The 14577-nt window shown below is 37.8% G+C and overlaps 2 protein-coding genes across 6 annotated transcripts in view; both read left to right on the top strand.

Moving 5' to 3' along the window:
• LOC132788337 (uncharacterized) overlaps nucleotides 1-14577 on the top strand; it is a 158132-nt gene that overhangs the window by 124013 nt on the left and 19542 nt on the right. The gene's annotated exons all lie outside the window — the stretch shown is intronic.
• Nucleotides 2846-6750, top strand: LOC132788485 (receptor-type tyrosine-protein phosphatase kappa). 3 transcript variants are annotated; one of them, XM_060796122.1, is made up of 2 exons: nucleotides 2846-3151; nucleotides 3458-6750. In XM_060796122.1, the coding sequence occupies exon 2, from the start codon at nucleotides 3566-3568 to the stop codon at nucleotides 5654-5656; it is 2091 nt and encodes a 696-aa protein (XP_060652105.1). In that variant the 5' UTR covers nucleotides 2846-3151; nucleotides 3458-3565; the 3' UTR covers nucleotides 5657-6750. The 3 variants fall into 3 exon arrangements, with proteins under 3 accessions (XP_060652105.1, XP_060652030.1, XP_060651947.1); XM_060796047.1 differs by having other exon boundaries at nucleotides 3455-6750; XM_060795964.1 differs by having other exon boundaries at nucleotides 2846-6750.

Below are 14577 nucleotides of genomic sequence, written 5' to 3'. Positions count from 1 at the left end.
TGTACGTTGGGGTGTGTATCTCAGTCTAAGTGTGTGTGAGTAGCCGTTTTGTATGATGGGTAGTTTTCAGAGTCCGGGCCATATTTAAGTGCTTGAGCTGCGTGCCCGGCGCCATTTCAGCCAGCGCCATCGCCATGGAGGCACTTTGTGTGCCTCTAATGGGTCAACAGCTCTCTCAAATTAGGTGGGTACAGCAATTTACAAGAGCCACGCGGCTTTACGCCAGATTATCGTCTGGCTGGAAGGTACGCAAATATCTTAAATTAACTGCCACACCCAGTCCAGCATTTTGGCAGACCATTTTGGGTTGCTAGGTGACCAATATGATGGTGGATTTTCTACTAAGTACTTAATATTGATTAAATAGCCTACTTACAAAATATCAAAGCATCTTTGAATGGCTCTTTAGAGCATATTACACAGACTCACTAATATAATGCCTTTACACATTATTAAAAAGTCGAGATATTTACTCTGCTTAACATTGACAATACTTGTTATATTTGTTTTACATTTTAAATTTAATAAAAATGCAAATGATGTTGATCTTTTGGCAATTAAAGTGGACTACTCAAACAAGTTGAACATAGTCCACTACTTTGTGTATTAATAAGTATTTACTTTAAACGAATTCTCAAAAATAAATTGACATTACTGTCGGTAAAGCAACTAATATATGTATATGTATATAATACATATACTATAGCAATACTGTTGAATTCTATTTTTATAATTCTTTGTTTTCAAAAATAACATAGTATTTAAGATTAACTATGCAAAACAAAAAGTCTTAGATCAAAAGAGACAATAAATTTCAATAATACTCTCATTGAACTAAATTTCCATTCATTATTTACTTAATTAAATTCAGAACAATACTTTTGGAACAACATTTTAATGCCGCAATTTATTTTTTAAAACAATATTCAACCTTTATTGTCTATAATAAAAAAACCCGCAATGAATTTCAATCATTTTATAATTGAGCCAAATTGCATTAAGATTGCACATAAGAAATAGGTAAACAATAGCATTTTTATAAATATTTAAGTTAGAAAAAAGAATCGTTGCTCGTGAGTCATTCGCGCAATGTGTGTCGAATGCGACCCACTGTGCATATAGACAAAACATTTGTTTACATTTAAGAATTCTTTGACATACGTTCGTGTAATTATTTCGAAATTCGAAATTACCTCGAGAGCGCCAGCCAAAGCCAAAGCCAACAGCCGCCAACCACTTTAGCAGCAACAGCAGCAGCATCATAATGATTATCAAATAAATGATCAAACATCATTACGATCGCAACACATGTCGAATACTATTGTTGTTGTTGTTGTTCTAGCTGTTGTTGTTCTAGTTGTTGTTTATTGTTCATGGCATGCCTCGAGGGGTCGCGTCGCGCTTCCTCTTTGGCGATGGGCTCTTGCCAAATGCTATTTTAGAGGAGGTGCACACGGAAATGAAATGTGTGTAAATGTGAAAATGTGAAAATGTGAGAAAACCCACAAGAACAAAACAAATACTATGCAAACAAAACACATTAATACAGCAGCTAGCCATAACAGGAAATGTACAAATTTACTGCACAATCATTCGGTCAATATCAAACTCTTGTCATATAAATCATAATTTCATTTTTTGTTTATGCCAATTAAATATGGAAATTAAAATGCCAAACATCAAAAATAACAACAAAATATGGACAACGATAAATAAGTAAATCAACAAAATCAACGTCACTTCCTCATTTAAATAACGGAATTTTCAATTACACAGCCCAAAACAATAGGCGAAAACAAAATACGTAATGAAAAGTGAAAATCACGCATTGCGCAGGCGCCAAGAGAAGAAATGCTGTGAGCAAAAGAGAACGAGAGCGAGAGCGAGAAATATTTAGGAGAGTTGGTTTAAGGCGAAATCATGTGGTAAATGGAAATTTTCGCTGTAACGAAAATGAGCGTGCAATGGGAAAATCGAAATTTTCATTCATACTATAAGGTGAATTGCACAGTGTGCGAAAAAATTTATGATGAAAAGCAAGCTAATAAATTAAATGATAAATACCCCCATATGTATATTTAAAAATTATAAACAAAGCTAACATATAGTTCTTATACAATACGCTGTGCTACAAATATAGACGAAAATATGAGAAAGCTCAAATGGATAAACCCCAAAAAAAATATATAAACATAATTTTCAAAATTTTTCTCAAATATATATTATTATTAAAACAAAAGTAAAAAACAATAGATGCTAAAATGCTAATTGCTATATTACACTGAGCGCAAATAACGTATACGACATGTGAAAAGTGACAGGTGATTTATTGGTTTCTAAAATAAATCATGAAATTTAAGTAGGTAGAGCAAATATTATTTGAATTATGAAAGCAGAGTTTAAAATAAACATAAATTATAAAAATTATTTTTAAATTAGTTAAAGTTATGATGTTTTGAATTGTATTCAAATTTTTTACAAAATTTTGTAAGAATTTTTAAAAAGATTTCTTCTTTGCGTATTGTCATTTACACTGACTTGAACAAGTGCAATAAATTGAAATATTGCTTCATTATATAATATCCGACGTGGTTGTTCATATTGCACTCTTTTCAAATGCATTTCATGCCACTGTTTAGTGTTAACATTCCGTTCCACCCGCATCGCTAAAAATACCCGTCACGCACCCACGAAGCGCCAGTCACATGGGCCATGGTGAAAATGTTGCCAGGCACTGTGCTCTCGCTCTTGGTGTCTCTCTCAAATCTCCAGTTCTCTCGCTCTCGGTGTTGGTCGGTTCTGTGTGTAGAGGTGAAAGCGCAAAACATCGCCCAATGTTCGGACAGTCGCAATCGAAATTCGCCCCAACGAGGCAGCCAGCTGCAAATGGTAGAGACAAAAGGAAAACACACGCCAGTCAGCCAGCAGTCGTGTAGTGAAGTGAAGAAAAGCGATACACGAAAGGCATACAGCAAATAGAGAATCCGAACAACAACAACAACAACAAAACACATAGCGAATCGACCAACAAAATAGAGGAAAAAAAAAGAAAATATACACGACACATGAAAATTAGCCAAGACAAAAACAGAAAAGTTCGTGTGCATTATATATTTATAACGAATTCCGTTTAGCGCGTCGCATACAAAAGGTGAACAAAATACACAGAATTAAATTACTAACAAGAATAACAGAAAGCAAAGCAACAACAACAAGCAACAATAACAACAAACAGCACAAAACCATATGCAATGCAAAAAAAAGAAAAATACTAATCCCAGAGCAAAATGCTGAGCCAAGTGAACAAATACTAATCGGTTACTTCCTCCTCCTACTATACTATATACATATATACGCAACGCACGAAACAACGCACACCTCACGCACACTTTCGCACAAACACACACACACACACACCCTCACTCCCCCCCTGTGATTGATGATGACAACACAGCAGCAACTTGCGGCAGCAGCAGCGTCGACTGAGTCGGCGGCAGCGGCAGCAGCAGCAGCAGCGACGACGCCAGAGGCAGAGGCAGAGGCAGAGAACGGCAACAGCAACAACATGACAGCAGCCACAACAACAGCTGGCAATGGCAGTGCGAGTGGCGGTGGCGGTGGCGGTGGCGTTGGTGGTGCCACAAAGCAGGGCAACAAACACAGGTCGAGGTCATCTGCACGCTACGATGACGTGGAGCGACAACAGCGCAAAAGTCGCGCCATCGTCTCCATACCGAACACCATCAAGCTGAGCATGCTCAACAGCGGTCTGCTCTCCTTCGAACGGATCAAACTCGAGGCGAGGGACGAGAACAATTCCCTCTCGAAGACCATACCCAATGGACCCATCGATGTGCGGCATTTTCTCAAGCTATGCGATCTGCGACGCAAATTCCCGGTGCTCTACAAACTGGAGTTTCAAACGGCCGCCAAGGTGGAGACAAACACTTGTCGGCATGCGATGAAGAAGAACAATCAGGAGAAGAATCAGAATCCCAAGTGCATTCCATATGATTACAATCGTGTTGTCCTACAGAAGCTAACGGGTGTCGCCGACTCCGACTATGTGAATGCCTCCTACGTGGACAGTCTGCTCAAACCCAATGCATACATTGTGACCCAAGGTCCCGTCGAGGAGACTGTCAACGCCTATTGGCGCATGGTGTGGCAGGAGAACATCAGTGCCATTGTGATGCTAACGAAGACCTTTGATTTCGCCAAAGTGATGTGTGTGCAGTATTGGCCACCCAACATGGAGGTGCATGAGACCTATGGCGACATACACATCAATATTGTGCGCGAAGAGCAGTTGGCCAACTTTCACATACGCACCTTTCGGCTGTACAAGAAGGGCGAACAGGGCGAAGTGACCGATGAGCGTTTGATCCTGCAATTTCACTACACCGAATGGTATTCTCATTCGTGTCCCTTTTCGAATGCCCTGCTCGAGTTTCGGCGTCGCGTCCGTTTGGTTGTGGGCAACATAATCAAGGACGAGGACGATGTGGATATGCGTGGCCCGATCCTAGTGCATTGCAGTGATGGTGGCGGTCGTTCCGGTGTCTATATGTCCATCGATGCCAACTTGGAGTTGGCCGAGGAGGAGGAATCCTTCAACGTTTTCGGCTACCTCAAGAAGTTGCGGCAATCGCGCAAAGGACTCGTCGAGAATGTGGAACAATACAAGTTCATTTACGACACGCTCGAGGAGCATATCATATGCGGCAAGACCTGGTTTCCCGTCTCCGAGCTCTCCGATCGCCTCAAGGCGAAGGCGCGTCGCAATTCGGGCACCAAGATGAACGAATACCAAGCCGAATACGATCAGATCTGCAAGCAGACGCCGCGTTTCACCATCGGCGATTGTGCGGGCGGACATCGAGCCGATAATCGCGAAAAGAATCGCGATGTCCTCTGCGTGCCGCCCGACAATTTCCGACCGTATCTGACCAGTTTCCAGGGCAACGCCTTCACCGACTACATCAATTCGGTGTTTGTCGATGGCTATACGAAGCCACGCGAATACATCGTCACCGAGTGGCCCATGAAGCATACGCTCGGTGAATTCTGGTCCCTGGTCTATGATCACGAATGCTCCGCCGTTGTCGTGCTGTGTCAGCCCCCATCGCAGTCACAGCAGTATCCATCGTTCTGGCCGAACAAGTCGAAAATGGAGAAATATGGACCCGTGTTTAGTGTACACTATGTGATGTCCAAGAGCTATACGAACATCAAGCAATGGGAATTCAAGATCAATAAGAAGATCGTCTCGCTAACGGAAATGATGGCGGGCGTCAAGGCGCCGACACGAACGGTGCAGCTCTTTCAGCTGACATGCTGGCCGATGGGGCATAAGGTGCCAAGCTCAACCAATTCGCTGGTGTATCTAATGAATATGGTCGAGATCTGGCGCAACAAGGTCGACTATGGACCCGTCTGTGTTGTCTCGCCCGATGGTCGCAGTCGTGCCGGCGTTTATTGTGCGGCAAATGCGTGCATCGAGCAGGTCATACAGCACGGCGAAGTCGATGTCTTTCAGGCGGTCAAGACCGTCCGGCGACACCGTCCACAGCTCGTCGAGAATATGACCGAGTACAAGTACTGCTACGATCTCGTGCTCCACTACGTTCTCCACTTTCTCAACAAAAAGGATTGAGCAGGAGGATTGATTGTTTGATTATTTGATTTTGATTTGTTGTTTTTGCAGTCGAAATGCAGTCCATTGAGGGAGATTCCCATTTCCCATTTCGACGACTGCTTTATGGTTAACAAACATTTTAGTATGTCCAAGTGGTCCACTTTTGATGCCTATACATCTATGGAACTGTAGAGCTGAGAGGGCTGAGAAGAAGGGCTTGGCACACACACACACACACACACAGCCTTAAAGCAATAATACTGAGTATTTTTGTTGTGCACAAACACACACACACACAAACACACACACAATTTGTGGAAATGTAATTTCCGAAACCGATTTTTGTAGATCCAACAATTGGAGTTGGATCATAGAGATTTTTAGATATATACCTTAGATGTACGATTATTGATCTGTAACTGAATCTGAACTGTACTATGTGCCATGTCGAATGCCCTAATTGTTGTTGTTATTATATACTTATTATATATACATATGAAACTCTTAACTATTAAAATTACGAATGAAGAAACAAAAAACCTGTATGATTATGTTTACGATATAAATATATATATATATATATGGTATGATATACTTATGTGTACGTTAACTCTTAAAAACTTGCTACCTTATACAAAAATTGTTGATATATATCTAACTATTACTATACGATAATATTACTATATATATATGACAAAAACAAAAAATGGAAATATATTTATTATGAATGTTATGTTTCTGTATAATGAAAAAAAAGTCGTCGACCACTTTGAAAAACGCTGTTGATAATTGTATTTTTTATTCATGTTACTTAGACCAAAGACCGAAACAAACCAAACTCGATACGAACTATTTGTTTATTTATAAACAATTTATACACACACACACAGACACACTCATCACACACACACTTCTGTATCTGTTATACATAAGTATAAAATTGTATATTTTCGCATTTCTGCATATTTGTCTAACAATTCAAGTGCATATAATACAAACACACACTGACACACTCATACAACAATATCTATATTTATATACATACATATATATTCTTGTAAATGTATTGAATTTATTTTTTTAAATGTGAATAAATCTGCATATGAATTTTGGATCGATTCCGTACGATACTTTGGAGTAGGTTACAAAACGAAAACCAAACAAGAACTAAAAAAAAAACAAAACCGAAAAACTAATTGAATTGTGTTTTATTTTTCAACAGACTCTTGGGAAGGGTTTAAATTTAGCAAATTCCTAAAGAAACTGAATGATTTATGATGCGAGGCAAAGCATGCGAAAAGTTAATTGGATCGAAGACGAAACAAAACATTTGAGAATGTATCTAGCATGTAGTTTTCTTACTTTTCTATAAGTCAGAAAACTATTAATTCTTTAAGCACTCAGTATAATTTTTCTATTTGTTTCTAAACAAATTTAAATTTAAAAAATGAAATGACTGCAAACAGTGGACTATATTTACTTTGTATGTAAATACTGTGTGCACACTTTTAACTTCCGGCAACTCAACTGCATTTTGACTGCATTCAGACAGAGATTTCCCCGAAGTCATACCATAATCATTTTGTGTATTTATACGAAAATCATATATCCCCATGCGAATTACTTACAATGCCATAGCACAGATCCATTTGGCAGGCCGCCTTTACACATCTTTTGATCTTGCATTCCGCAGGCTGAGTCATGAAGCCACCACCAACAACAACAACAACGGAGGCAGATAAAAGAAAAACACAAAAAAATCAATCAAAATATTTTTTGCGCATTAATGGAAAATATATATTTTGCGATGGGCAAATTGAAAGGCGTACGTACATAGCGTTAAGTAAAGCCACATGAGATGATGATAAACAAAACAAGATGCTTCCCACAAATAATCGCGATTCGATAAAAACCTTGACCAGATTACAGTTTAATGCGTACAAATCAAACAGAGGCCTCCATTTATGTATATAGAGATATCGCTTGGCAATAAAGTGATGGATGCGTCCATCGAATGTGGGGGAGAGTGTGAAATGGAAATGGGGGAAAAGTGAAAAGAGGTAGAGTTGGGGATGGGGGTGCACTAAAGGTGTGGCTGCTATAAAATCGATAAATGACAGCACAGCTCTTTGGCTTTGGCTTTAGCGAGCAATAAAAGCCAACAACAATAATAACAACGGCCAGAGCAATAATAGTAAAACTTGAGCGCTCGCCATGACATCAGCAAAACTACGCGAAAAACAAAACGAAAAGTGTAGAGGAGAACAACTAAATGATACCCTAAGAATACATTTTCAGTTCACTAAATAATACAGTATAATTTCGGTTAGTTTAAACTCCATCAAGTATACGCAGTGTTCATCATATCCAAAATAAATTGAATAGAGGATGGAAATTGGGTAAAATTGAGTAAAAACTGGTTAAACTGATTTAAGGCAGCTGAGAAAGTTTCGCATATTTTGATTATTTCCTATATTGTTGTTGTTTTTTTTTTGTTTTCGTGTTTTGTTTTGATTTTGCGCTTAGCTCATGTGGCGAGCAAAAATTGCCATTGTGTTTTTGTTGCCAAGCGGCATGCTTAAATTTTTACCCAAATGCAAAACGAACAAATAGAGCAATACGTTTTGCTTTCCCCTTCCCCTTCCGCCCGCCGTGTCTTTCGACATTTTTTTTTGGAAAATTTATTTATGAGCTATTAATACAAAACATGCGCGTGGCAAATTAATTCCTATGGCCATAAGAGGCGGTAAAATATGAGAAGTGTTATGGCAAATTGAACAGTGGGAGGGAGACTAGGGATACAAATTAGTCACTGTTTGGTTTTTAGGCGCTCTTTTTAGTTTAAGTTAATTAAAAAGTCAGTGGCAATTAATTTTGAGGGGGGCATATGAAAATTGATGGCATTGTAAGCTCAACATGGTCATAAAACTAAATCACATATTTTTAATTGCCCATTGCCGAAGTAAGTGTGCGTGTATGTGTGTGTGTGTGTGTGTGTGTGTGATTTATCTATATGTGTGTGCTTTGGTTTATGTTGTGTCCATGTTTACCTAAACATAATATTTTGCAAATTTGACAAATGCATTGAATAAATCATTTAATTAATTTCGATTACATGCAAAATTGAAAAACGGTGGCAAAAGCTTAAAGTAGCATAAAACAAGTAAGAAAAGTACAGTGAAGTGTGCTCGACTGTGAGATACCTGTCATCCAATTTGGAATAAAAGCAAAACAGTGCGGTATTAATTTTAAAATATATCAAATCAATATACCACAAAAATATGTCTAAGGCTAAATTTTATATATGTATTTATATAGTACTACATTAAAAATATACCATAGAGTACAAAATAAAACATATTATTAGCCAAAGCAACTAAGATGCGTAGTATTATTATTCTTGTTGTCTATATCTCTTATAGTCTCTAAGATCTAGGTGTTCATACACACAGACGAATTAGACTAAATTGCCTTGGGTGTTGATCAAGAATAAATATAGTTTATAGGGTCGGAGATGCCTCCTTTTGCCTGTTCCATACAGGAGCACAAGGTTATAATACCCTTCTACCCTATGGGTAGCGGGTATAAAAAACATATTGGCGAGTAGATTTTTATAAATTCAGATACAAATTGTTAAGCTCTACTTATTTATGGTTATAAATATGGGTATAGTTGAAAATGTTAAAGAATTGTTAATACAAATGTGTTGAAAAACTGTTTTATACTTTTTTAGTTAGTTGTTGTTGTTTAAAATTTAAAGGCTATGCCTTTACATTGTGGCTTCAATATGTGTAGAAAAAACAGTCTTGCAAAGCTTAGTTAGCTAGCCATGAACGGTGTGTAATCTTACACCAATTACACACTGTTTACACGTTTTCCCCCAGGAATTTTCAACTGAAGTCTCGCATTGTGCAAACACAGTGAGAATCAGAGAGAGAGAGAGAGAGAAAGAGCGAGGGGATTGAAAGAGAAGGAGCTAAACTATACGTACTTATTGTTCATTTCCCCAATGTGGCAGGAGGCATTTCCCATGACTATTGCATACACAATTTCATACACCCTCATATACACAATTGCCCTGCACCCTTCGCATTCCTTTTGGCCTGCCATTCACATTGCATTATTAGCCTTTGTTTGAGGCATTTTGTTGCATGGCCGCCGGCTGCGTTGTTTGGCTAATTCAATTATGCAACGTCTACGTGAGTTTAGCGAGTGTGTTATGAGAGGCTGCACAAGTGAGTGTGTGTATTTGTGTGTGTGTATGTGTGTGTGTGTGTGAGTGCAATTGAAGCCTGGCATGCACACGTCTATTACACACCTTTATGCACACACTTCAGTCACGCATTTAGCCTGACCTGACCTCTGCCTCACACTCCACCTTGTCCACTCTGTCACGATGTCATTAACATTAACAGGCAGCCGACGAATTATGCACAATAATAATTATAATAATGTGGAATGTGAATGAGAATGAGATGGTGAATGTGGAGGAAATGTATAAACATTATGACATTTATTTACGCCAGCGACAACAAGCCAAGGCAAGCTAAGGGGCACATAATGGAAAAAAAGAGTTCAAAACACACACGTGTCACAGTTTCACATGTTTCACGTGCTTGGGATGAAAACGAGTGGCACTAATTTGATATGACATGAAATTAAATTTAAATAATTAAACAAATGCCTTTTGTGCGGCGCAGCGCGCAATCGCTGCCTCAGATTCTGTTGCCTGTTGCCTTCAGGGGCATAGCATACTTTTGAGCGCCCACACATTTTAATTAAGTATTTATTTACCAGACTGGCTGAGAGCTACACGCAAAGTCAAAGCCGGGCCAAGTGCATGAGATTCGTGTTGCGCAGCACACAGAAACCCAAAGAAAAAAACAAAAACCTGAGACATAGATCAAAGGTGCGATTTCGCCTTATGATACTCATTTGTGCTGCGTGGGCAGAAATTGGATCAAAGAATTAAAATACAAATTAAAAACCAGAGATATGCAAAACACATACCAACGTTGAGAATAAAAGAGGCCAGTTTACGCCTTTAAGTTTCAGATAAAAAATGGAGAGAGTTCCGGTATTTTTGTAGTTCATTATTATTAAATTATATTCTTAGGTAAACAGGTAAAAAAAAAACAACAGCAGAGTTTGCACAACTGTGAAGCTAAACAGTGCCGAATATCACAAAAATATTAAAACTATACCGAATGTTATACTGGTATATCGATAAAGTACTACATTCAAAACATACCATCAAGGTGAAAACAATTAAGATCCCGATTGCTTAAGGTGTAATGAGCCATTCACAAGTATTTCTGACGGCACAAAGTCATTATACCCTTCTACCCTGGTAGCGGATATATAAAACTAGAATAACATAATAACGTCTTGTTTCTTATAACAGTTAATAAATGCTCTTTCTTTCAACACTTAATAATTGATGCATTAGCTTCAAAACTAACTTGTTATTGTTGTTCCACATTTCTGTCTGGTTTAATAAGTACATAACTATTCGACACACTGGAAGTTATTAAATTTTCTATTGCATACATTTGGGCGCTTGTTAAATTTCAATCGAAACAAATATTTACGCAGTGAGCATATGTTCAAGTTTAATTAGTTTGACAAATGCCTGTCGAAGTATGCTCAATGGCAGCATGCAGAGTGCAAGACTGAAAAATTCGAATCAAAACCAATATATAACTGAGAGGAAGAGAGAGGGAGAGAGAGACGAGTAAGAGTCTAGGGTAGAGAGAGAGTCAAGGCAGAGTAGAGGCAAGGACAATAGTAAATGCCAAGCGAGACTATAGATTTAATTAATGTTAACACGACGACTTTGACATGCACACAATACAAATAGCACACACACACACACACACACATTCACACACACACACAGTGCACTTGGCACTGCTGATGACTGACAAATTGAAACGAGCGGCCGTTTGACTAAGTGACTAAGTGACTGACTTTCCTCATGCGGTTCCAACCATACAACCAGAATGTATTGTGTGTGTCTGTGTGGGTCTTCTATGTGTGCTATTTGACGCGCATTGTCTTTGCTTTCTATATGTGTATGTGTGGGTGTACGTCATGTCGAGGCTGCACAGCTGCCATTTGGTTTGCTGGCTCTCAAGTTGACTGCCTTGGTTTATTGTAAACATGTGTGCTAACAACTTCAGACTGTCCGTTTGTCCAATTGAGCTCTACTTTCCACATGCAAGACAATAAAACACGCTCTCAACTCACACACAAAAGCACAAAGACAGTCTTCTATTTGTATATAACATATTATATTTCCAAGTGCACTCACATTAAAGTGTTAATTTAGTGAGAATTTCACATCAAATTACACTTTATGGCAAAGGTTTTTAAATTAAAAGCAAATTATAATATGAATATGCAATTAGCTACTCAAATCTACATTTAATAAGGAAATTGTTAATTGTTAAATTACTAGTGAATAAGAGATTTTTTTCTTATTTAACTGTCGAAGTATTTCTTGTTTGACACAACTCTTAGTTAATTAAATCGCGTGCTAGATCAAAGCTTTTGCTTTTAAAAAGGGTTTGTCAAAGTGTCTCACATAACATACATGTCATTTGCGTTGAACTTTTAACTCCACACATGTTTTTATATCACATTTCAGTCAATCTAATTAACGTTGCTGATGCAACCAAGCAAGTTTTACGTAAAGCAATTCCAACTAATAAGTTTTAATCATTTTCATTTGAAATGAAAGTTCATTTTTTACGCAGTTTCATTTAAACAACAAACAGCAAAAAGAAAAAAGAAGTCACTCTATGCACAATTTCATGCAACTAATTTAAAACGAAATGCATGAAAAAGCAGTTGTTGTTGTTGTTGCGAGTTATAATGAGCTATACACAAATAAAAAGCTCGACAAATTTTATAAAGCCTTTTACACTACGCTACAAAATTGTGAGATATGAGCGCGGTCTGCCTGTGTGTGTGTGTATGTGTGTGTGTTCATATTGTTGCCTTGTTCATTATGTATTTAATTATGCTTTTGTGCATTTTACAACATACACATACACACACACACACACACATACGTTGTACATATAGACAAGCTAAGCCACGTAAAGTTTTATGCAGCTAGTGAAAAAGTTTTGACAATGCCACGCCCCTTGCCCTTGCCCACGACCCGCTTTCCCTGCGCCACTTCCATGGTTAAATGTCATTAACAATTTTTGTGAGCTCCGCTGCTTCAACAGCTCTGGCAACTTGAAACTTTATGCGTTTTATAACAAAATTATAGTTTAATATTTAATTAAATATTTTTCAGCTTAGCAGCGCTTATGTGGCTACCCCTTCACCTCTCTCTGTCTACCCCCCTCTCCTTCTCTAGGCCAGCTGACAAGAGCAGAGCAAAAAACAAAAGGTTTATAATTTAATTATGCGCTGCTGGCTACAGCTGCAATTTTTGAAGCCGCCATGTTTTGTGGTGCACGTTCATCTGTCTATGTGTGTGTGTGTGTTCGTGTGTGTGTGTGGTGCGTGGTGGTGCAATTGCATTACATAATTAGTTGCCAGCTTTTAGTGTTGTTGTTGTTGTTGTTGTTATTGCCGCAGCTGGCGCATTGTCAGTAGCGTATGCCATTAGCCAAATCAATAAATATTTGATTATAATTGTTGATTTACAATTATTTGTCCAAATATCCTGCATAAATTATACATATGACAGCAACAAACCGAATGCACCCAGGTAATAAAATCAGATTTCTATAATTTATAGACTCCTCTGCACTACTTCACTAAAAGGCCAGAATATTAAATTATATTTTACACATTTGTGTATAGACTTCTTCTCTCTATTGTCTTGACCGAATTGATTGATTGCTCTCAATTATTCTTACAATAAACTTGTACACAGCTGAATATTAAAGTGGAATATTGCGATTAATTATTAGCCAAATGCAGTGTATTAAATTATCAATTCTATTTGATTTTATATTCATAAATTTTCATTATTAAATTTATCACTAGTTTTGAAAATGAAACTATTCGCCATATTTTGCTCAACTATGGTATATTGTTCATTAATTTTAGTCACCGCACACAGCAGACCACAAAAATCCATATTTGATATCAACCTTATTAAATTTCCTCTCACAAATTATATTGTTAATGGTCTCGTCCTTGACCAAACAAACCGAACTGTGCAATTAGAAACATTCACAACACTCCAGAGCATAAATTGACCACACACAGAAATCACTCCTCTCACTCCTCTCCCGCCCCCTCCACTTCATGTGTCTCGATTGGTTAGAGGAATATGAGAGACTCTTGTAATGTTTCCAAATACACTTCATTAAATATCGAATATACAAATAACCATTTACCAGAAATAATTTAATAGCATTTATGCATATTATTTGACAATAGAAACTCATTCCCCCCCGCTGCCCTTGTCTCTACCTTGTTTCAACTGCTGATACCTCTTCAGCATAATTGATAAGCCTCATGACAATGGTAATATAATTATGCAATGGAAATGATGGCACTGAAGAGACTGTTTGGACAACTTTAGCATATTGCAAAATACAATAATGTTCAATTAAAATCCAGAGTGCTTTGATATGTGATACAAAAGGTAGCAATAACAACAATATCAACTGTGGCAATTTAAGACTCATGCCTCAACAGCTACGAAAGCAAAGTAAATTTAATTAAGTGGGTGATTCAGGTGTTGCCATTTCCCACTCATGTAATATACAATGTACGACTCTGATTACCATGATTGATAGTGCAGCCTGACAGCAGGCTCTGACTAATGTACATGAGAGAAGTCGTCGCAATACATACACACAACAAACACACAACTTACATATAATTCCAGCTTCCACTTCTTTAGAAAGTTGTGAATCAAGTGACAAGCTGCAAGATTGATATGCGAAAGCTTTGCTCTCAATCAC

Source organism: Drosophila nasuta, chromosome 2L (assembly GCF_023558535.2).
Source record: "Drosophila nasuta strain 15112-1781.00 chromosome 2L, ASM2355853v1, whole genome shotgun sequence".
NCBI lineage: Eukaryota > Metazoa > Arthropoda > Insecta > Diptera > Drosophilidae > Drosophila > Drosophila nasuta.
This window is presented reverse-complemented; position numbering and strand designations above follow the sequence as displayed.

Excerpts from the sequence above, each read along its gene's own strand:
- LOC132788485 (XM_060795964.1), top strand. The coding sequence starts at position 3,440 with ATGATGACAACACAGCAGCAACTTGCGGCAGCAGCAGCGTCGACTGAG.